The sequence below is a fragment of the Colletes gigas genome, unplaced genomic scaffold (genome assembly GCF_013123115.1).
Source record: "Colletes gigas isolate AHSC1104 unplaced genomic scaffold, ASM1312311v1 Colletes_gigas_Sc00011, whole genome shotgun sequence".
Taxonomy (NCBI): domain Eukaryota; kingdom Metazoa; phylum Arthropoda; class Insecta; order Hymenoptera; family Colletidae; genus Colletes; species Colletes gigas.
The window spans coordinates 5,166,899-5,192,049 of record NW_025106640.1 but is presented as its reverse complement, the minus strand read 5'-3'; the positions used below and the strand labels follow the sequence as shown (position 1 = coordinate 5,192,049).

The 25,151-nt window shown below is 46.8% G+C and overlaps 1 protein-coding gene across 1 annotated transcript in view; it reads left to right on the top strand.

Annotated features, from left to right (window-relative positions):
* Positions 1 to 7,292: 7,292 nt before the first annotated feature.
* The window catches only part of LOC122398264 (probable G-protein coupled receptor Mth-like 1), a 147,671-nt gene continuing 129,812 nt past the window's right edge, over positions 7,293 to 25,151 (top strand). Inside the window, exons 1-3 of the mRNA XM_043397975.1 lie at positions 7,293 to 8,166; positions 11,450 to 11,722; positions 14,156 to 14,391. Coding sequence (XP_043253910.1) covers positions 7,643 to 8,166; positions 11,450 to 11,722; positions 14,156 to 14,391 — 1,033 coding nt within the window. The 5' untranslated portion in view covers positions 7,293 to 7,642. The remainder of the gene's footprint in view (positions 8,167 to 11,449; positions 11,723 to 14,155; positions 14,392 to 25,151) is intronic.

Here is a 25,151-nt window from a genome sequence, read left to right as displayed (position 1 = left end):
GTCATTTTCGTACGCGAATGCCGCGCGCAGATAACGCCCTATAAAACACCCGTAAAAATAATTCTATAACTTTATTTCGATTGTAACGGTCACCGTGCACCGGAAGGTACAATCGATAGAGAGGCGATTATCATCGATTCCTCGGGGGAGCGTCGTTCGTTGGGCGATAAACTCGAAAGAGGCAAGGCGCTGGGTTTCACGCGCGTAATAATACGCGAATGACGGGGCAGTCTAGCAGGACAATCGTACACGGGTTCCCGTCGGGTGTCGAAACGCAATTCATCATGTTGCATCGAGCAGGGAGGGAAAAGAGTCCAGATGGAGAGCCACGGGGAAAATAGAGAAAGATGGCGTGGAACGTGCGGAGGTGGTCGCTCGATGCCCCTGCACGCACTCGACGCATCAATCTTCTTCGCCAACAATGTTCGCGTAAATTACCCTCATCGATATCAAAGTGACGAGGGTGGCGGTGCCAGCGACGATGGCGGAAGAGACCAGCCCTTATCTCGCGCCAGTCAGAAAATTGAGTTTGCAAAGATCCCTTCGGGAAGGAGGGCCTCCATATGCGCCCTACGGTGTCCAGAAAATCTCAGCGCGCCGAAAACTGGGCGTTTCTAGGCCCTTCTACTTTTATATTTTACACTTTGACTGCCACGTCATTCATATGGGAGTGACAAAATTTAATATCGAACTGAAACAATTAATTCTTAGGTCGAAATGTTAAACGAAATAATTTCATGTAGTTTACAATTGTGTAAAGTCAAAATTTTACAGTTTTGTAAATCTCAGGACAAAATCGTGAGGATATTTTGTATAGTTTTTCTTCGATCGAAATTGTAGAGGAGAATTTGCGAAAAATATGCAAAGCAGGAAGTCAGTGGACGTCGTATCTTGGAGGAACGCTCGTGTGCACGCCTTGACCAGCGTAGTCTGAACGGCCGGTGCAATCGGGCCATAAATTAGCCGGGTGATAGCGAGGCTGGGTGGCTCGAGCGTGCTTCCGATGTGTAGGTACACCGGTGTCAGGACTGAAACACGGCCTTAAATTTTCTTCGGGCGCGTTTAAACAAGACGGGAAGGAAGGAAAAGCATCGAGCCGTCCCGCTACGGGAAGATTAGCCCCGGCGAAACTTTCGACCGTCTACGATACTCGGCTTAATGTACCGTTATGATCTTTATGGGGGCCGTTTATAGGCCATTACGATTGAGTTTTCACGCCGGAACGACGCTCACGGCCGCGGAACAGTCTGCGCGAATATCCCCCTCGTAAAATCGCTCCTCTCGGCATTGATAAGTCAATCACCGGGAGTTTATTTTTCCGGGATTGATCGATGGAGTCGCGGAAACGTTCGTTAATCGTCCGGTTCCGCCGTTGGTTCTCCACTTTTAATTACACCGGGCGTAATTTTCACTTTCGTCCTTTCGCCGCGTGCCGAGTTCCCGGGCTTCGTAATGAAAATCTCGGGCTAACAGGATCATCAGAGACGAATTAAGCGAATTTGCAGTAATCGCCAAGGCGCACGTCACACCCCTCTCTGTGGACCTTTAATTAACGAAGCTTATTTTAATAATCTCCGATCGGCCGACTGCCGCCCTCGACTCCGTAATAATCGCGTTCCCTGGAAAAACGTCCGTCTCGAGTCTTTTACGGCCGCTTTGGCGTAAATCGTCCTGTACATTTTACTCGTCGTTTTGAAAAATAAAAAAAACAGAATGTTTCGATTACTGAGACTGCTTTGCTATGGTTGAACGTTAGGGTGTTGGTAAAAGATTAATTAAACAGGTAGTTTGGTTTTAGTATTGTTTTATTGTACATTGCTTTTTCCTATAGCCTCTTATCTTAAACTAAATATCTCCTATACCAAGGTTAAATTATATTCTCCTCGTGACTACCCTTGGAACCTGCTTTTTTTGGTATCATGGTTTCTCTTTACTGCACTATTTACCAAAGTTTTACTTAAACAGGTAAATATAAGATTTCGGGGCAAGGAAGATCGCATCTTTTATGTATTCGTAGGCGCCAGGAGCTTATAAGAGGTAGGTATCTTCCATTTTCGTGAGTACGTCGTCGCGATGACGAAGATAAGGGTAAATTGCTATTAGAAAAAGTTCTGGCGGCCGGAAGCCGGTCGTGTGCGTGTTTAAGCGCACGCGACAGAATGCGTAATGCAAGATGGCCGTCGATAAAGGGAACGCGACCGCGATCCTACGGAGCTTTCGAGGCTGACGGCGATTATCCTAGAACGGTAACGACGAGCAGTTCTCCTTCGACAAGGACCGTGTTAATTTTCCTTCCCTTCAGCCCCCCTCCTGTTTCGGATCGTTATGATCGACGACCATCCTCCCATGGGTCCTCGTATTTATGGGGCTCGAGATTAGCTCGGGCCAGACCCCGGCTGTAACCTTTTCGCCGACGACGAGAACGCGGACTTTTACGGCATCGCGACGTAATCGAAAAACCTTATCGCCGACTCTGCCGCACGAATAACTTTATTGCTACAGCGGCGTTTCTGCGTTTTATTTTTCTTTTTCTTTTCGGTCCCGTGGATCCCTCGCGCGGATCTCGGATTCGCGGGCAAATATTTAACAGGTTGTCCGAACGGCTGCCGATGTAAATTTAACCGGTCGCTGGAACTCGACGAAGAAAAAACAAACCAGTCCGGATAGAGGTAATCGTCTCTAAAACACGATTTCTTTCGCGAGGTAGCCAGCGGTTGCTCGAAGTCCGCTTTTATCGAGCGACTGGGGGCTGAACGCGAGCTCGATCTTTCGTTAAAATATCCCCGGAATCGTTATTTTTAGGGACACGAACAATGTAAATTAGTTCGGTTATCGCGAGGGTGGAAATTTTCATAAATTCGTCGTCCTGGCTTTGTAATTTTCTACAGATTTAAACTTGGAAAGTATTTCCTGACGCTGATCGATCATTTTCTGTTCTGTCCATCGCGTCTTGCGCGTTACGTTTAATTATTTCGCCGTTCAATTAGTCGAACGAAACCGGATCCCGCGCTCGATTGCATTTTGCAATTCGTAAACCAACGAGGGTGGAGGGGACGTTGCATTATCGCACGGGGCCCCAAAGCGCGTTATTTTCGTAGATACGATCGCCGGGCACGAGCGATTCCCTTAATGAGTAACGGTCGATCGGGCAATGATTTCACCGGATTTCGAAATCGTACGAGCAACGTGGATCAAACCGTCTGGTCCCTTCGACCGGTAGACAACGCTTTGGGGTAGATAAAATCTGTATTACGCTTAGGGATACGCGCGTGCAAACCTATTAACGTGCGCGCGGGTTGCGTCGCGACGCACGGCGTCGGAGAACGCCCCGTGCATCCACGTGATTTACGCGCGCCGGGGCTGCCTCGAATTCCGAAGCTTCCTATTAAACAGCGTCGCGTACGTTCGCAACGAAATTTGAAAAACGATTTTATCGGCGAGACTCGATTGCGCCGTCCAGCGTTCGTTCCTACCCGCGATATATTTCAGCGACCGGGCCGACAGCCCCGTAATTGCGGCATACATCTCCCCCACCTACTAATTTCGCTATAAGTTTCGCATTAAGTCGCAAAAAAAAAGTACCAACTAGCTGCGCCGCGACAAACAATTTCTCAAACTTCCTTCTTTTTCCCCCGCTGCTCCGAGACGTTAAGGACACTTTAAAACGGCGGTTTCCCAACTTTTTGCCCGGGACCCTAAAAGTAAACAGAATTTCACGAGATTCGCAGATAAAATATATTTATTATTTTTCATTTCAATTACGTGTCTAATGGTTTGCTAAATTCTCCGGTTTCTGCGGACGAATAAAAATTTCAGAGAAACTTTCGTGGTGAAAAACACACCGAAACACCGACACCCCCGCGACAAACAATTTTTCTGCCTGGTTTTCTCCCTCCAGGCTCGAAGACGTTAAGGACACTTTAATTGACAAAATTTTCCCCGAGACGCCTCGGCTCGGACATAAATTCTCAATTTTGCGCGGCGGCGGCGATACGACGAAGAAGTTTAATTGGCGCGGTCCGCAACTTTTAAACCGTTTCCGCTCATCGGACCGGAACAGGCGTCTTGTTCGTCGTTTCGTAGACGACGGCCACTGGCAAAAAGGAGTCTGCGAGGCGGTTTTTACCGCGCGAGAAGGCTTCTCGATGCCACGATGCTTCAAATCAATTTTCGACCATGGATTCCGAGACTCGCGACTAACTTTCAACGATCGCAAAACGTTTTATTTACCGTGAATCATATCTCGTTGCAATCTCTTATCTCGTCCACTGCAAAAATGTACATTCTACACGCTTGAATTTGTTTTGCATAACCTTTACAAATCTGTTCCTCGACCAATAGCTAAATCACGTTCCATGAATCACTCGTGATTCCGTGAAACCGTTCATCAACGTTCCCCCCGGGCGATTAGAAAATAAGCGAGGCTCGTTTCTTCGTAATCCTTTTTCCAGAACTCTTTCGCGAGATCGCGTAAAATAGAAGAGTTTAGACGGAAACAAAACGATTCGCGGGAACGGGGAGATAATGAGAGATCGAACGATGGTTTACAGAACGCCGTCAGCTGGTGGATCTGGGCCCCGTTAAACGGTATCGCGGTGTGTTGTTAATCTCGCGAACCTAATGCGACCATAAATTATCGAAACGAGCGGCGCACTCTACGCGGAAAGCGTGTTCTGCCTAGCAGACTTTCGCGGTCGGCTCGAGGATGGTTTATGGACTTGAACTCGCGTACTGTTACCTTCGTTCGCGGTCATTATCGTCGTTGACTTTCGCGCGATCAGGAGCTATCTCGATGAACCGCGGCCGCCCCGTCCGAGGCCAGGAAGTTCTCTTTGAAACACACATAGGCGGAGATGGCAATTCCGCGATACCGGATCGTGCACCGCGCTGGCCGTGTTTATTCCGTCAATAATAACGAATGCAAGGGCGTCGGTGTATATTTTCCCATGGACTCCGCTCGACCATTGCATCTTCCCGGAAGCCGCGCGAAACGCGCCGCCTTTGAATCTTACTTCGTGATCTTCTCGATCTTTGCACCGTTGTGCTCACGATTTCATTTTGTATTTTTTGCTTCTAACCTTTGGAGAAAATTTAATTTTTATCTTGCGTACATTTTCTCATCGCGATCAATGTTTTATAAACAGTATCGTACAATCCCAGTGTTTCTTTGACGCTTCTAAATTATCGACGTCGTCTCTGAGTCACTTTGCGCGCTGCGTAATTGCGTATTGTGCAAGGTTGTTTTGTCACGACGAATATAAGCGAATACGTACGACGCGTGACGGTTCAGTTTTGCCAGGAAGAGTCCAAATATAACCTTTTAATTTCCGAGAGATGTAATTGGGACAAAGTCGTTTTGAAAACGTACGTGATGTCGTTTGTCGCCAAGGAGATGCTCGTTGAACGATTATTCCAGCATGATAATGACTCGAAGCATTCGGCCAAGTTCGTTTAGGAATTCGTATGCTGGATCTTCCCACTTGAATATCAATGTTCCGAAGCGGTTAGGTCGGTCTCCTAATGTAAATTCCATAGAGCTATTACGGGATTACATAAAACTAGTCACGGATGTTTTAAAAAAAAAAATTAATTAGTTAGTCAAATCACGAAGGATGCCAAGTTTTTATCGACCATAAATTAATATTAAAGCAAAGAATATAGAACTTTAATGTATTCGTTACATTTTTAACCCTTTATTAGTATATTTCTCAGACTTTAAAGAATAGAACAAGCAATTAAAAATGAATAACCGTGTGCAAAAAATCACTCTATATCTAAGACTACGAACTTGCAGAACTCGTTTCTTAACTTTTGTTCGCAAATGTCTGTTATAAGGCCCACAGACGTAACGATTTATTGTTGTAGCACCTGTCATACAGCATGTCCGTGTCGAATTGCAGCGTGTCACCTGCCATAGAACATCGCTGCGACTCGAGACGTATAAAAGGCAACGAACGAAATGATTTTATGTACGACTATCCTCGTTGCAACCGTTTGTAAGTTGCGAGGGGTTGTTATGATCGTCGGTGCAACTGTACGACTCGTAGAATAAATTGTTATGTCTGTTGCCTTCGTGCAACAATTTATTACATGTTTCCTCGACGAAATTCTGCGAAACGCGTCTGACACGTGCCTGGTCTCTGCATCTTCTGCACTTTACAAAAGAATGTCGCTGAGTCGTTTATTTCGACGCGATAATTCCTGCCGTTCGCGGCTGGTTTCACTCGAATAAAACATCAATATATATGCAAAAAAATTGGCAAGTTTTGAAAGAGGGCCACACAAAGTGGTCGAAATTTTTAGCCTTGTAGAGCACCTTTCGATCGAGTATGCCAGAGCCTATATTCCCGCGAACGAGCTATTTTTAAAGAAACTGGTTTTTCATAGATCTCACTGTGACACACTTATACGACTCACGGACTGGGAATGGGTTAAAATGGCCGAAAACTTGACATCCTTCAGCGGCATCTTTTTATTTATTCGAGTTACTCAAACTTACAATATTTCGTAAATTTTATACATGAGTTCAGAATTCACTGGTTACGTACGATCGATTTTAACAAACTTGCATATCCGTCGAAGAACGTGAACGTTAAGCTCAGCGGGAAAAACTGCAATGTTGTAGTAATTCGAGCCATCCTGAAATACCTCCGATAAATTAATAAGTTTGCCAACGCTTCGGTACTTCGATATTCCAAAACGTCGTTTCAGGCTGAAGGTAAACGAAAATAAGTTTCCCATCGAGGCTGATTGCGAGAGTAGACCGGCGAGCAGTATTTTAAACAGTCGAATTTACTTTTCGTCTTCGCTGGACGCTCGTCGGTCTATTCAGAAATGCAGATTGCAACCGCGAGTCGAGAATTTCGGCCACGGTCCGTATATTCGGAAACGTAACAACGAAGGAATCGTGGATTTTCATTTGGCAAATGCCGGTGGAAACGGGATGCAAATCGGGCCGCGGTGAACAACGGGTAGTCGGCATCGAGAATGAAATGGAAAGACGCGCGCCGGTTTCCCACGGAACAACAGGGCCGAGCTCCACGCAAAGTACCGTTGCACTTCCGGGAAGGTGGCCGGGTAGTGGGATCGAGCACGTGGTCGCGAATTCACCCCGCGGGGCGAGCGGCGTCGCGACGAAGGTCGTCGCGAAGAAAGAAGAAAGCTAGGCGGTTGAATAAGGGCGGGAGTAGCGAACGGTTGCGCGCGCACCTTGGAGCCACGCTTGCTGCCGGTGGCTTGAGAGACGGCCGCGTGGTCGGGCCGCTTCAGTAACTCCGAAACCTTCGAGCGGTTGAGTCACGTCCGATCCTCAACCCGACCAACGACCGAAACGCGCCAAAACGTACGTCCCGTCGCCGTAATTACGGATGATCGCCGTTGATGCTCTCGCGTCGTGCTCGTCTCTGCACACGAAACGCTAGAAAATATCGAGAATCGAAATATCAACGTACCACCGTCCGTAAATCGTGTTTACGTAGGTCCTGACGCGTCTAGAAAAGAGACTCGGTCCATCGAATGTTGTACCGACGTAACAGTGACCGAATCTCGATCGATCTCCGGGTAATGGTCCTAGTTTGATCGAGCAGTGTTCCGTACCGCGTATCTCGATCGTGCATCCGCGTGTTCCCTGTCGAAAGGCGCCATGAAGGCGTTGTTCCGTTTGGCAGCGATCCTCGCCGCGCTCGCGGTCGTCGTCCTCGCCGAGCCGAGCGATTCCGCGCGATCCAAGCTGAGGATCCTCAAGTGCTGTCGTTACAAAGAGGAACTGGTGAAAGTGTTCGACGGCGATCTGGACACGGCGACCCGTTGCGAAGCCACCACAAACGACTGGAAACCCTTCATCTTCTCGCCGTCCAGGCAGATCAACCTGCACGATCCGCCGCCGGAATGGGACATCGTCCAGGGTAGGAAGCCAGAGTGCGGCGAGAACTCGGTGCTGACGTTCGTGCCCTACAGAAGCTCGAATCCGTTCGTGCTTCTCGAGGACGGCCAAGCGATCCTCGATGTACACGACGACAATAAATTCGAGCCGGACCAATACTGCGCGGACTCCAAGGCTCTGTTGGTATGCGTGCAGAAAAAAATGGAGGGAAATCACGCGGCAGCTACCATGAGACCGCGTGTTCGACGCTGCTGCGACGAGGACGCAGCTTTCCACGAAGAAATGTGAGTTTACCCCGATGAAATTTCCCAACGATACGTTGTGTTCCTTGTACGGCGATCGTAGCCTTCCGGGACCCTCCCATATGTTTGAACGGTTTATTAACACCTCGTGGAAACCGTGTTCGGAAGGGTTCTAATCTAAAATCTCGACGTTGTATCCCGGCGCGACATGTGTTAGGTCGACTGACATACTTTGACCGGAATTACGAAAATCAAGCCATAGTTCTTAGAAGAATAGAAAAATTTCTACACGATTTTACGAGTCCATGAGGAAAGTAGTTTGGAGTTTTAAGTCGCTTTCTATTCAGAATGTATCTTTAACCCGTTGTAATATTATTTTGCTGTTTATTGCTATTGCGAATGGAGGAAAATTCGAAGCGTTCCGGGTAGAAGCTTTCTCTTATATTTGGGCAAACTTCACGCATTCGTTTTAGTAATTTATTAACTATTGCAAAATTCATCGTTGGAACGGTACAGAGTTGTATAACGTGCTCGAAACTGCTGCTTTAAAATAGGTGTACGATAGGTAGCGCGTAGTGTTTGTAAACACTTTTCGGACGTATCAAGCTCAAGTGCGTCCCGAAGTCAGGTAACAAATTCCAGGGATCCCAATATTCCGTTGATGCGAAATACTTTCGACCCAAGTCTCTACCTGAGATTCCGATTCGAGTTATCTAGCAAAACTACTTTTGTACCTCTATTAAGCAGCTCTTGAATACCTATCATTACCGTGTTCAACGTTTTATTCGAGAAATTAAATTTTTAGCGAAAGTGCATCGAGGCAATGCTCGTCAGAAGTAATTTGTTTATTTCGGAGTTCTTTTAATGTCCCTCTCCCCGCAGAAACGAAAGATTCATTGCAATTAAATCTTGGTAAACAAGTGGGGATGAAGTTTACAGGGCCATTCCACCCTAGCCAGCGAACCTCGAAAATGTTATTCAGCGCGGCTCGGCTTATTCTTGCGTTACAGAACATAATTGGGAGCCCATTTGTAAAGTTTACGGTAGACTAGACAAATCGGTCAACAGAACGCAAGCATATCTTTGTCCATTTAATAATCCCTCTGCGTAAGAGGGTCCGGTAAGACGCTAATGTTCCACTTGGCGAAGCGAATCCAGATTATATGCAATTCACTTTACCGTGATTTGCGAATGTACCCTGATCGATAAACGAATAAATCACTCGAAGTAAAAGTTTCACATATTATACGTCCATCTTGGTACGATGCAGTAGAAAAACATTTTACACGCGATTGTCGATTCAGAAGCTACTTAATCTGGTAAAGTTAGGTGATTCGCTGTATTTGCGTGTCTTGTACCACAGGGAGTAGGTGAACAGGTTCGACTCGTTTTGGAGCAATATCAAAGGCGAAGAATATCTGTCTTTTTGTCCATATATTGCGTGTTTAAAATATACCTAAGGACAAACGTTTAGATTAAGAAACGAACTTTGTCAATCGATTTCATTCGTTTCTCTAAAGTTTACGTATCGACGGAAATGTTGGAACGCATGTATCGTTAGACACGTAAGCACGTTTCGAAGCAGCACGAGCGCGATAATATAATGTAAGCGATCGCGTTAGGAGTCAGGTACAAGATAACAATGAGCGTTACTGCATGGCAGAAGCATATCTGTTTTTTACTATTTACACAATACGAAATAATCTACCGGTCGAGATAGCTTAATTGACAGAATAGTTGGTTGACTGACGCTAGATCCGGGTTCGTATACCGGTTCAACGAATCTAATGCTCTTTTTATCCCTACAATCTGTAGGTAATAAGTCGAAACTCGTTTAGCGCGTTAGGCTCGTTTGTGCCTGTCAGGATAGGACCACGAGGTCTGACATTGCCCGTATCGTAGACGCTTGTCTGGACTGTAAAAAGGTTACGTCAATATTAAAGTCAATTGTCCGGATCCGTCGAGACACGACTTTGTCCAATACACCTGTTCTCGACTGTCAAAATTTTCTTAAATTGCAAGCAACCATAGGCAAACTTGAAACAATCTACTTGAAATACTGTTTAATTAGCAACAAGGAAACTGTAGTTATTTAATCGACGAGCGATGGAAAAGTTACAACCAACACGCCTAAAGGTCGGAATGTTATAGGAGGCGGTGCAAACTCGACTAGTCTTCCTCGATCGTCCATTTCCGAAGTGTTCGAGAAAAGATCGAGGAATCGAGAAATCATAAAACTGTTGGTACAGCGAAAGCAACAACCGGTAATACGTTCTGCATTTTTCAACATCGCGCGCTGACGCATTCTTGGCACACGTTGCATTGGTTGTTGCTCTCCTGTATCAACAGACCGTTTTCTCCGTTTCGTTGGACCTTCCACAGACTTTCTGATCGAATTCCCCGGATAAATACTTGGACAGATTGCACGGAATCCGACGAAGACGAGGATGAAACGCATCGATCGGACGGAATCGTGCTCGCCACGCATTCCTATCTATCCGCATATTTATTACGACTTTCCCATCGCATATCGATGAAATAACCAACGGCATCCTGATTCCTCGGAGCGCTAAGATTACGTAAAAACTTTTATCCTCGACGTTTTCGATGCATTTTTCGAATACAGAAACTTTTATCCCTGGACTCTTAATTTCGTACATTTTAATTTCGAGCGCGGGGAAATGTCGATTAGCCCCGAATAAAATTTCGGGGAAATTTATTGCTCTCATCCGGTGCAGTGTATTTCCGTTGAAAGTTGTCGTTTGACACCGGGGCGAAAAATAAATGATCGAACACGGTCGCTCCCGGGAGCGTTGCTCGAACGCGTTTTGTTTGCGATGCAAGCGTGACGTTGGGGCAAACAGAGAAACGTTGGGCTCCGTTTTAATCGCGTTTCCAATCGCTCATGCTTGGGCGTTCCGTGGACTTTGTTGGCATTCTGTGCAGCCAGCGAGCGTTTCCCTAGATAAATGCCTGCGATACGACCTTCTTTCGCGAACCGTGATACCACTGCCTTCCATTCGTGCGGTCGAACTCTGTTCGACGAAAACAAGCTCGCCGTTCAAACTCCATCGCGGTTCCAGCATAGTTGACCAAATTCTACTCGCGAATAATTAACGAAACTTTTACCACCGACTTGTCGCAATATAATATTATTAGCTTCGAAAAATGCAATGAACGGTAAAATTTAAGAATATAGAAAATTTACGTTCGAGGAATCGGAATTCCTCTTTTTGTATTTTCGGAGCTGGATGAAAGAGGATCGCAAAGAAAGGTGTTTCCAGGGGCAAAACGGGAACTCGAAGGTTGCATATATGTTTTGCAGACACACCTGCGCCGAGCTGAAGGAGCCCGCAGATGCTGCTCCATTGTTACCGAACGCATCCTCGGCGGTCGAGATCGTGTCGGGGTTCCCAACGTGTCCGCGTTCGGACAACTTCACGATTTTGGGGGATGCGAAGGATGCCATGTTGCTGCCAGACGGAGCCCTGGAAATAGATGGGATCACCTTACCTACCGGCCAGTTTTGCGTCGAGAGGATCAAGGAATTGAACCTGGTGGTGAAGGTGTTCGCTTGCTCCGAACACGCGTCCCAAAGGTTCGTTCGAAGCTTTATTATCGTCGTTGCATACTTATCCTTCCACCCTTTAGCATTTGTTCAGAAACTTTGAAGAGAAACGACCCTAGATAACGAAAATATCGTGAAGAATCAAGGGTATAATTACGTTTCCTCGACGCGTGACACCCTACATGCGCCGCCAAACTCTGTTCTAACGAGCTACAGAGAACCCAGATTATATTCGTTATAATCATCCTGGTACTCGTGACGAGCTAAATTTATCCCCTAATTTTGTTTCTTTTAACTCGACCCTAGAGCAATTTTAAACTTTCCGTCTCATTGATTTAAAAATAATTATGGCGAACGATTCGACTCTTTTCTTGGCGTGAATTTTTTGCCTCGGCGCGCGGAAACAGCTCCGTCCCAGTTTCTAGATACGTTTCGTTTCGCGCGGTTGTATTTCCGCAATCAACACGGACGGAAATTTTATTATTTTCCTTTCCGTTTCTCGCCGCTACGATTTTCTCCCGTTAGTTTCGCGCTACCGAAACCAGCGCAACGAGCGTTCCACTTGGCGGGGAGCTCTGGCTTTTGAAATTAAAGCAACGAACGGAAACTGGCCGGCGTCGCGTGTTTCGAACTTGGACGAAAAACTAACGGCGTTGCCGGAAATGCGACCGCGAGATCGTGAATAATGGATAAACCGTCTGAAATAATAATCGCGCATACGATTACGACTCTCGGCTCGCGTTCGGGATTCGCGGATGCAAATCGGGGTTACCGGTGGCCGAAACGTTGCTCGTCGTTCCGTTTCATTTATTTTCGATCGCGCTGGATCGATGGACGACCCACTTTGCGCGGCTCCGCAAGCACGAATCGACTTTTTGTTCGGTTAAAGATCGCCTGTCCCGATCTGGATTTATCGTACGGCTTAATTGCATGCTCGATCGTATACCGTGGCCGACCGATGACACCTACGGGCTCGCTTTCGTTCCTCTCTCGAAACAAGAATTTCTAGGTCGCGTCGCGTCATCCGTGAAACTCGTTCCTCCTTCAGACGATATACGCGACGCTCGAAACTTTTTTCGAGCCGATCGCCAAAGACACGAGGCACTTCGGTCCTCGATACTCGAGCTTGGTATTTGGTGAAACAACAGAATCCTTTACTTGCGTCACTGTGTGCTCAAGGCGTAACAGGTACTTGAGCCCGACAAAAAAAGAAAAGTTTCCTCGTTTATTTTAATTCTTCGTCGCCCATTGCAATTTCGTGGATTCGTTGACTCAATATTTTAAACGAAATTAAATAGTACACGTTTGAAAAATTATTAAATGGTACGTGTTATTTAAAATTTTGTCCACGAACGTATAAACGAACGTATAAACGGATAAACGTCAATTTTGATCAAACGGCGAACGGGGAGCAGGATGATTGCGTGTACGAGAGGGAATATCGCGACAGAAATACGGAGTCGTAGCCAAATCAAAAACGGAATTTCTTGAGCAACTTTGCAGCGGTGCTGGTCGTTCGATATTATGGATTCCGTTTGCGAGGTACGCGTGTGTTCCTCGTCCAGTCTGGGCTCGGGATAGCCGGGAACGATGGGCGGTAATAGGGTCCGCGGCGCAAGAGTCCCGGAAATTACACAGAAAACGTGTATCGCGGGTTGCTCACGGGTTTCGCGTGCAATTTGCAAAGCAACGCTCGAAACTCAATTAACGCGACCGTGTACACGTGGCCCGCGGCCGAGGAGAAGAGGCAAGCTTTTCCAACGACCACACACGGGGGAACACATCGTGTCGTTTCGTTTCGAATCGAAGGTGTTCGCCGCACGTTTGCACAGCGGTCACCGATGGCTCGTGGAAAAGTTTGCGACGACGATCGATCGACGAAAGAAAACAAATACCATCGCGTAGAAACGGTCACGCATCGTGGGACACGCGACGCTCGGAGCGTTCGCGATGTCCGGTTGATTACTCGGAAAATAGTTATTTCTTCTTTTCTACGTGTTTATTCATTCGACGCGAGACGCGCGTCGACGTGACTAAGCTGAAACCATCTCGTGGAATCGGAGAAACGATTTCTCCTCCCCGGTACTTTCACTCGCCTGGATCGACGAGATCGTAGATCCGCGTTGAAATTCAGGAACCGACGGATCCGCGTCGACGATTCGTTTTTATTCGATTCGGGATAGAAATTGATACGGTACTTCATGGTTATTTATGTATTTTCTTCCTTTTGAAAATTAATAGGGCGCATCAAATCCTCTACGATTGCGTACTATGCGAGCGGGCAAATAATTCTAGAGGCATACAAAAAGTATACGTATAAGTAACATGCGATTTTTGAGGATGTTTCCGCTTTTAAAAGTGCTCCAATCGGTTCCTTGAACCTTAAGGCTTGACCTGGAGGGTCGCAAAAAGATGAGAAGTAAATTTTCCAATGAAAATAATTAAAATTAACCGACGTTGCAGACCGAGGATGAAGGCAGCGGACATCAGATTCACCTTGTACCCCGTGGGCTTCATCATCAGCTCGGTGTTCCTGATGGCGACGTTGGTCGCTGGTTGGCTGCTGCCAGCCTCTCATCATGTTCTGCATTGGCGCTGTCAGACTCATCATGTCGCATGCCTGATGCTCGGTGAACTCCTCATGGCCATCATTCAGCTCACCGGACATTCCCTGCGTGGCGTAAGCTGCAAGGCGCTCGGTGAGTCGACGCATTTTATCGCTCTTTTCTTTCCAACGTATCTCCCCCGCGGGTCCCCTCGTTTTCCACGATAATTAAATGGAAACCAATCAGGCGACTCTAGATCCGCCATAGGAGTGCAATAGTTATTCAACACGAGCCGTTTGCCGGTTGATTTCTCGATTACTTATTTTTGTAAATAATTTTGGATTCCTTAAGACTCGTAGAACGCTATTTTATAAAACACTTTCGTTGCCCGGTCGAAATTTGTAAATTTCCCTATCGTTTCGCCAAATTTCGACGCCCCAAATATTGTTCTTTTAGAGATCGAGTTAATTTAGCGAATTAATCAACCGGTCGGTACAAGTTCGGTTTGTAGGTTCGAATTTTTGCGATGAATCGCGGTGCATCGAAGTTATGCGACCAAACGCACCGATGGAATTCGAATTCGCCGGCAGGCCGAGTCGAGCTTTATTTGCTGCTACTCCCACCCCGAAACTACGGGGCTAATTATTCGGATAATCGTAGTAATCCCTCGCAGAGCGTCGCTCGTTACGATCGCAAAAATCGATTATCCGCGCACCTGCGAGCAGTGCACCGTCTCACCGCGCAGGGATTCTCATTTGCATCTCGCCTCGTTTCCGCCATTATAGCTTTGTACCGTCCTTTTTTCTTTCTTTTTTTTTTTGTACGCCGTGTCCCTGCCCTCCTCGCGAACAGATTTACCTTGGTCCATTTCGCGGGGCAATTATGTTGTACCGGGAAACCGAGGGAATTTGCATGGAACGTATTTCTTTCTCCTCGCTTCGTAATCCCTTTGCGTTTGGAGCTTCGAGTCCGCGATGGATGTCCGCTCGAAAACAACCTTTTTTCCCCCCCCCCTGTTCGACGAAATAGACGATTTTATTATACGCGTAGCAATGCATTTACGCCGATTTACGAAATGAAGGAAAATATAGGAATTCATATTTCGCGAACGGAATTTTATTTTTCATTGATCGTTTGAATAATAGCGTCACACAATTATCGAAAATTCAGGGTATCATATCTAATATTTGTATCAAATATATGCATTCATTTTTACCAAACTTCAAAATCTACGCGAGATCAAGTAGCGTGGATGTTTCTATTTATCGCGAAGCTCGATACACGCATTTTGCAAGGATTTTATTTTCAACCATTACGATTCCATATAAATCCTGATGCTGTAGATACGTTGTCCACCCGTGTAGCAAGTTTTACGATTCCCCCGTATCGCTAGACCTCCTTCAGACTCGCTGAACAATTTCCTGAATTATTACTACGTGTCCTCGAGTTATGTAGATTCGCAGATACGCTGGTTATGCCTCCGCTTACGTCCTTGTACCGCGCGTTTAATTTTTCTTTCCACGAAGAAACACGTATGAATCCGCTCGACTGCAATTAAAGTTGCTTCGAAGATCTACAATTTCCAATGGAGGGTATATAAAACTTTCCTATCGTATTTTACGGCCACGTAGGACGTTGTATAAACAATTTTCCGTTCCCACGGGGCACCAAGAATGCCCTGTTCGCGAACAATGTCCTTTCAGCGAGGCTTCTTTTATTTATCGCGACGCGGCGATCGCGGCGCTTTTCGTCGCTTCTATTGCACAACGGCGATACGATCTTACGCGTCCTGTGGACACGGCAGAAGTTTTACAACTTCCTCGGAGGATCGTTTTACGCCGCGCAGAGGCGAAGGGTCGTGGGCCGTCCACGAAACCTGGGAAAAGGAGAAAGTGGAACGCCGTACGCCGAGTGACCCACAATCCCCGTAGTTCGGGTTACTTGTTCTTTTTACTCCGTCGTTTCTTCTTCTCCGGAAAGCGAGCGGAAACTTTTCTTTCCCCGCTGCTTATCGGCGTGTCTCATCTGGACTCTTTTACGAGCAAACTTGGCCACGTTCGTACGACTCCAGAGATTTATACGTTTAAACACCGCTTGCTGTTTACGCGTCGCCACGTTAACTCTCAGCTCGTCTGTTCTTTATTTTCATACAAAGTCGCGATCTTTTTAACGAGATTTTATACAAACGTATTTGGGATTACATTAACCTTTTTAACACTAGAACTACCGACAATTAAAGAAATTAAAACGATAAATAAGCGAATGGAAATAAGTGTTTATTCTTAAAAAATTAAGTCGAGGTGGGTCATTTCGACTGCTTTGGTAGTTCCAGTGTTAACAAATTTCGTAATCAGGGGACAAAATAAATATTCGAATTAAAATTCTGACGAACAGCGGCGAAGATCGCGAAGGGGGCCGAAATCTTTCGAAAGAAGTTGTTAATTCCGCGCAAGTAGCTCTGCCCGAGTAATATAAGATTTAGGCGAGACGGTTGGCCGAGGAATCGAACGAAGAAACGCGCGGCGAAAACTCATTTCGCCCGGGGAGGAAGTATTAAAATTCATGAACGTTTTTAATTCGATTAGTTCTGTCGTCTTTCAGGAACCGGTGGCAACAATCCCGGTTAAAAATTCAACTCGATTATGCTCGCCGTTGGGGAATCCAGTTTCCCCAATGTTAACTTCTTGCTCGGTGGTCGCGCGAGCGGAATAATTCGCGGGTAGGAAATTTACTACGCTTCTTAAATCGCGGGCGTACGGGAATTCCATTTCCGGTCGAACCGCGCCACCCACGAATAAATCGTCTTCGAAACCCGAAACAGCGTTTGACTTTGTCGAGAATTGAAATTTACTTTCCCTTCGGAAGCTCTTGGAACTTCCTTTTCCCCGTCGTTTCGTGACATTACGCGAGGCCACTGTGTTTCTCGAGCTTGTCATCGATGATTTCTTCTGGGCTAAACATTTCCGCGACGTTTCTTTCGCGGTTACTGTAAGTCGATCGACCGGTCCCAGAAGTAAGGTGTTAAACAGAGAGAAATCGAAAAGATAAAAAGGAATACTGTTATACGAGTAGCTTGTAAAATATTACGTTTGAACTCGCTCGATAAAACGATCGCGTACGTTTCGAACGAAAGGAACGTGTAATATCATACGTAACAAGCTAATAAATAAATAAATAAATTAGCGTCGTGCGTGTCTAGTCTTGCGTAACGCGATCCCTGGCTCCCGGACGAGTCCTCGAGAACGATCACGGAGTAAAAATGAATTTTTCTTAGACACCGACGGAGACGATGCTCCGCTCGCAAGTCTGGTTTGTGCGGTTTTGTCTCGCGTCGCGAGGAGTGTTCGGTTACGATTCGTAGACGTAGCAGAATTTAGCGCTACCGTGGCAGCCGTTTGGTCGCACGTGGAATTTCCATCGACACGGATAACGGTAACGCGGTTCTTTTTGTCGCGAGAAAACGTCCTCGTCGCCGATTGTTCGCAGAAGCGACTCGCATCGACGTCCTTGCCGCGACGAACCATTGAATAACGGGTTAAACGTTCGGCTCGGCAATTACTGGACGTTTTTCCAGCGTTTCGGACGACAGTCGCTGTCGGTATGCGGTCAAAGCAATTACTTGGTCGAGTTATGCTGTTTTTCTTTTCAACGACGGAGATTTACGATCTCGTGGCGCAAAACGCGGCGTCTCCGGGCGCCTTTCCCTCGAAAGTAGCGAATCTACCAAATATTAGTTTCGTTATTTAATATCATCGCGCGATAGCAAAAGAAAATCCCGGATCTACGGTCCGATCGACTTTTTTTCCACGCGGGGGATATCTTCGTTTCGCAACGCTTTAATTGCGCTCTCCTGGCAAGCAGTACTTAGGCGTCTCCCCTCTTTCACCAGGCTTGATTCACTTTTAATTACTTTCACGACCTTGCGAGCAGTCCGACTCCGCGGAAATTCTTCTTCCGTCGAGGCGCGACTCGACCTTCGCGACAACGCTCTCGCAACGCCTCTCTAATCGATCCTACCCAGCATCGATATCTCTCGAACGACCGCGTCTCGCGCGTCTACGTGCAACGCCCAACCGTCCTCGTGTTTTCTCTCGTCTCGAGAAAATATGAATCGCTGCTCTCCCTCGTTTCGGTTCCCCGGGCCTTTCTTCCCACGGAGAAACCGTATTTCCTAAGAAAACACCCTGACCCCGAGATTACCTCAGCGTGACTTTGGCTTTGACCGAGGACTCGCTCGCCTCTCTCGGTCGATCGGCCCTTTTACGGGTAAATCTCGTCGATAGTCCCGGCGACCGGGAAATCGAGAGCACAGGTTTCCATTTCTGCGTCTCGATTGGTTCCTCCGCGACCACCGAGCGCATAAATCGCCACACGTTCCTTGACTACCTTTCCGTAAGCTTGTGGCATTTCAGAAATAGCTAGATAAGTTCACTTTTTTAGATTCGACGCTTTGAAACTTATACCCTTTAAATTCTAGCAGGCCAGAAAGTAATATCAGAATTTTCAGTGAGAAAAAGCGATCGTTAGAGAATGTAATAAAAAAAGAATTTCATAATCCCATCCTTCCACAATTTCATTGCATTTTCTAAGCATTTTGCAAATTTCCAAAAATCGTCCTTTATCGATCATGGAACACTCCTCATTAATAATAAATATTAACGATACACCTTTGCTCAAATTTACCAAAACGGTAGCCACCACTCTGACCAATCAGCCTTCCGAATTAAACGTAAACGAACCCGCTGCGTTTCCTCGAGATTTCATTATTCGATCGGATCTTAAGCGCGCGCGTCCAGTGCAAATTTATTCGCCGTTTTGGCGGCGGTCCAACGCAGAATCTTCATTTGCTAGAAAGTCTCTGGGTTTCCTCTATTCATGATGATCCGGCGAACGAGTCTCGAGATTCCGTGCAGCGGCCCTGTTTTTTCTTGGTCCGTTCGTCTGGAAGACGCGGATCCATAATCTCTGTTCGTCGTACGAGAAAAGAAAGCTACCCTCGCCGTGACGCCGACGATATCCCCAGGAATTAATGACAGCAAAAACGGATGGCTCGTCCCCATCTCTCTGACGAAAAGTCACGAATTTTTCTCCCGCGAGCCACGCCCGCTCGTATTTGTTCTCTCGTTCGGGGGGAGGGTTTCTTTGATTTTTCGCCCGCGATATTTATACGCGCCGGATGACGATTTTTCTGGAGGCGAGTCTCTCTCGGTTCCTTTGTTTACGCCGGGGGATTTTTTTCACGGAATTAATCGCTTTAATATGTCACTTGCAAACAGCATGCGACGTGTCAAAGATATTTTGTTGTTTTCGAATTACGATAACGACGATAACGCAACCTCGAATTACTTTATTCAAAATTTTCTTCTCAGAATTTGATAAAATAATATTACAAGGGTGTGAAATTCCTGGTCTCCTTCCGACCATAATTTCGATAAGTCGACCGCGCGGGCGGGCACTGTGGAGCGTATTGTATCGCAACCTCCCCCTCCAGCCCACCCATAAACAACGAGCCCTTTTATAACTATAAATCGACTGGTCTTATGAAAAATACGGGCGTCTGGCTATCGGTTCTTTGCAGTCGAGCGGTGTCGGTTCTAATTTTATTTACGACGAAAGAAATCGATAAATCATATTTAAAATATAACCATCGGTGCCAATGAACACTTTAAAAATTCCGAAAATTTTGTAAAATTGTCTTAGTGTTTTCTGTAGCACTAAAAGGGTCAACAGGTGACGCGTCGTTTGCATTGTCGCGTCTTTGGGCGCGCAAAGTTATTTACGAACTCCGCGAGTAAAAAGGTTCAGCGTTTATTTCGGTCTCCGGCGATCGCGGCGTTTCGCTTAATTAAAAGATAAGATACGCGGAGAGGAGGTTGACATCGCTTTTGCAGCAGGCCCCCGTTATCGTAGGTCACTTTATTTCGATGTCAAGTTCGTTCACCGTGATTGATGGGTCGGCTAATTAGCCCAAAATAGCGCGACGCGCGTTTCACGGTTCTTTCTCGTTCCCTGTCCCGTTCACCTATACAACGCACGAGCAAACGACGCGAATTCGCTGGCGTTCACTTATCTCTCGTCCCCTTCGTGAAACGCGTTTGTCTGATAATTGTCGCTTGTCCCGAACACCAGTCGCGTTTCGGCCAGGAGTCACGGTCTGGGACGTTTCGAATAATTGCTGAGGAATATCCTCTAAGTTCCAAACGCTGCTTCGATAAAAAAAAAATACTCGAGTCGAATTAATTCCATCAAAATTCGTGAATTTGGGCCAAGTTACGAAATACCGCGACAATTTAATACGGATAATGGAGGATCTGTTTGTACGTTCCTGTCATTCGAGTCGCGCGACATATTCGGGTCGAGAAATTGGGGAGCTCAAGATTCCGAGTTTTCTTCGGGACGCGTGGAAAACGCGAGGTTTCGATTCGCTGGTTTAATACGGTTTTTACAACTACGCGAAAATTGTCACGGTTTCGTGGTTTTATTATCCCCCGGACACACGGTGCACGCTCCGGTGGCTTCTGTCGCGCGCAAGCGGAACCGCGGACAGCAGAAATCCGTTGAAAGTAGAAAAATGAAGAGCGGGAAGGGATTTGGGAAGGCGAGAGAGATTACGCGGTGCACAGAGGTTGAAACGTTTCGTAACATTTGCTCGCGGGATAAAACCTTTGTATTTGCAATTAGCATCTGCAACGGGGTTGCAATAACTTCGATACGAGATCGCGTCTTGTAACGTCCAAACTGCGAGGGGAAATTATTTACAAAAAGCTGACGAGGTCGTTGAATATCTGTATTTTTAATCCCGTCTACACGCGATTTTGCCCTTGCGTGCGATTTTATCTAGTCCAATGTGCTTGATGGGGTCTACGAGGGAGTCTCTTTTGCAAATATTAGTGTTACAACGCTAACTAAAAATAATATAAAATCTCTATACGACGTGCATTAAGAATTCGGGAAGCATCGAAGCGAATATTAAAAAAAAAAAAGAAAATAAATACTGGTCTGCGGAATTTGTCCAACGCCAGTTCCAGGAGCGTGCACGAGCATTGGGAATTTTCTCGTCCGATCGAGTCTCTGTTTATTTGCTAGCTTTATGAAAACCGGTTGCGCGATTAACGATTCGTTTTAAAGACAGTGCGCCCAATGGGGGAACACGAGACCGCTTCGCGAACAACGCCGGGTGAAGCTCGCGCTCGTAAAAGCTTTGAATGCGAATCTATGAGCGCGGGGGATTTTCTCCAGTCTCCAGTCGTTTCGCGCGAAACGCCGAATAAAAGCGGCGGCGGAGTTTTGTCTGGCGGCGCGGCAAATCGCGGCGTGCCATTTTTATGTTCGTCGAGCGCCATAGAGAGAGAGAGAGCTCGGTGATTAAAGAGCGCCACGGCGCTCGCGAGCAAGAACAAGCCCTCGAGAGCAAAAAACGAACGAATCGTATGTCATACGCGACCGGTGAGCCCCCGTAGTACGCGGAGAACGGTGCAATAGGAACCACATGCTCGCGTTTTGCATCTTCTTTATCGTCTCGTCCTTGCCTTCCGTTTCTTTGGGGGACTACTAATTTCTCGGTACTCTTTTTATTTCAACTCATCTATTAATTTTCAACGGTAGGAATAATATACATTTGTAATTTCAAAGTCTAGAAATGTTGCATGACTCGAGTAACAGTTAACTTCAAAGCGAATATTATTCAATCTAAAAAATTAATTTTCTTAGTATCTTTACAATATTTTCGAAACAGTTGTACGATATTATTATTCGTCAGTATTCTTGCACGTCATGAAAATCTTTGAACCGTAGAGACGAGCCAGCGAATTGTGTCGCACTTCGGTCCCGTGGGGACGGTGACGCGACGTTGGGCGCACCCGCGAGACAAGCTGTCGCGAGTATTTTTGCTGGTTTCCTTAGAAATTTCTGAAAACGAGGGAATGAAAAATGGATGACGGGAACGCGGAGAACTTTGCCACCGATAGACCGGGAATAACAGATCGTAAAACTTGGCGCGGGAACACGTTAAGCGCGATACGTACGGTCGCCGGTTTCATAAATTTCTGTCCATTGTTCGGCGGAGCGCGGACGTTTCGATCGGAGGATCGTTGATTCGAGAAGAATCAGCGAGCATTTTCCGGTTGGCGAAAATAAGGCTGAATATTTTCCCGATAGCGGTCCGGACGGGGCTTTATCTAAGGAACCGGCCGCGATTGTCTGGCACGGATAGTCTGCAAACGTCGGCAGCCTGGGACGACGATCGGGAAATAATTGAGCAATTTAAGGTTACGTGACTGGAACGTGTCTCGAGGAGAGGAGAGAAACGAAACGGTGGTACGACGAGGGAGAGAAAGCCCTGGTCCCATGGCGCCACAGACTCCCTCGCCCCCTTTTTTCCTGGCCGATCCTTGTCGACAAGCAGATTACGTTCCTGTCGCGCCGTAAATATGATCGATGCGTTTCGTTTCGATTGTCGCGAAAAGGGTTGCTACTAGGAGATTGGATCGAAAGTCGCATTGGGTGGATCCTATCGTACGAAGTCGACTCTAGGATTTCGTAGTTTGCGTCCCGCGACCGCGGAGAAGCCAGACTTTTGATTTTAAATCTACGCGGGAACGTTTCCAAGGGAAAGACCCTCCGATCGTAATTTACCTTTGTCGGATGCTGGATTATTTCTATCGCTACGCGTGAAATATAGGGTGATTCCCCCTGTGTTTGTATATCGTCTGTGCCAAAAGAAGAGGCTCTTCTCCTCGAGTTACGCTCATGTTACAATTATCGTGTCTCCTACGTAAAAGTGAATTACAAACGTTGGGTAGCTATTTATTTCTCTTTCGAAACATCGAAACGGAAGGACACGCAGAGGAAGAGGGGGGTCACGGTAAAAAGTTGCGTGCACGGTCGAATTAATTGGACACGTGTAACTGCGGACTGGCGCGGAACGGTTTCCAGATAGACCGTCTCCTGTGTTCGTTTCAGCGTGCTGTAAATGTGATAGATGAAGCTCGTTCATTTGCTCGTAAGGACTGGAAAATATGTTACGGCGGGACGTTCGGGGGCTGATCGCGATATGAAAAATTGGCCGGTTCCATCGGCATGGAAATTTCATCTGTGACGGGAGCCGGGCGACCATAAATCTGAGTAAACAGCGCTAAGGAATTTTTTTTTTTCTCTTCCGGCGGCGCGCACACCGAACATATCGAGCGAAGCTTCGAGCTACTAGCGAACAAACTTCCTTTTTTACCACAGTATCAATATCGACATCTCCGTGCAACGATAGATAATTTAAAACGCATCGATAAAATCTATCAGAACGCGTATTTTTCAAATATTTTGATATCGTCGATCTCCAAGGATCGATGTCCATTTGACCATTCGACGCGTTGAACGACACGTTTCGGTCCCATCGCTAGTTCGAGTTGCACGCGTCGAAAGAACAAAATACGATCCCCCGTTTTCTCTTCTCCTTTGCGTCAGCTTTCGTACGCGTCGGTCGCAGCGAAACTTCGAGCTTTGTTCCGTGGCGTATAAAAGCGAGCGAGGGAGCTCCGGCGCTGTGCGAAATCCGCGATAAATAAACCGTCCTTCTATACGAGCGATATAGCTCGCACGTAGGACAATTTGCTTTTTACGGGGTAGGCAGAGAGGCCCCCTGCGTGGGAGCTTGCACCGATCCTTCCGTAAAAAAGGGGTTTCAAGTCCGGAGACAATCGGTCTGCAGGGGTTCTCCCGTCGAGACTCTCGAGGAATTCGTACGTACATACGTGGTCGCTCGTAAAAATGTTTTACTATTTTTGTGCGTCGAAAATTAGTCTTTCGCGATGGGAAAAGAAATTTCCTTCCATAATATTTGGGGTCGTGGTACGAAAATAAGGGTAACTCCGCGGAGGCAAATGTTTTTCCTAGGAACAAGGTTCGGTATTGAACCCTTGACAACTAGCTATTATTTTTCCGTACGTGTGACGTGATCTTGAAGAAGATTCGTATCTGGAATAATCGATTCGTCGCTCTCTGGCCTACGTATAGACGAAGGGGGAAGAGCAAACAGACCGAATGTGCTCTTTTGAACCAAACGTTTACCGAAACCACCCGAAGAATTTAACGGGAAGTGTCACGGCGATGGCGCGAAGAGGGATACGCAAACACCCATACGTTATACAAGCAAATAGCTTCGAACGGATACTTTCATCGTTGTTATCGTAGCAGTAAAACCAGTTTAAAATTTCCCGGGGCACTAGATCTTTCTCCAACGCGGAAAGAATCCCTTGTAATTCAGAAAGATACACGACCCCGGCAAGTTGCTAAATCGACGAGGTGTTGGCTTTCCCCTTAAGGGAGCAAGAAACGCCGAGGGATAAAGAAATCACTGATTACGCTCCCTTTCACCCGCCCGCGCGAATACCTCCTGGAAACTCCTGAGGAGCTGATCCCCAACCCCGGAAAAAGCGTCGAGTCGAGGCTGTCCCGAACTACCCCTCGACGCCCAGACACTTTATCGCGAAGGCTTTGCTCTTTCAAGTTTCTCGAATTTACCGCACGTTCACCTGGATGGTTCCACGGTGGTCGGCGATAAATACACGCGGGGGCGACCCCGATGATTTAACGGGGCGCATCAACGAAAGCGTCGCGTCGTAGATCGTGGCTCGCGAGGGCTTTTCGCGGTACGTTAGCGCGGAATAAAAATAAATAACGCCGTGATTTCGCGGAAAGCCGGCGCAATCAGTCTCCCCGGGCTTTTCCAGCCGCCGGGGGGAAGGGCATCCTGGCGGAAAAGGAAGCGCAAACTCTGGAGGGAAAAATTATTTCCGTCGGTTTCGGCGGTTCTTAACCTCGTTACGCGACGAGAAGAAAGCTTCGACGACCGCCTCGTCGCGGAAAAACGCTTTTCCACTTATCGTGCGTGTTTTTCCCCGGAGGGACGAAGCTCCGTC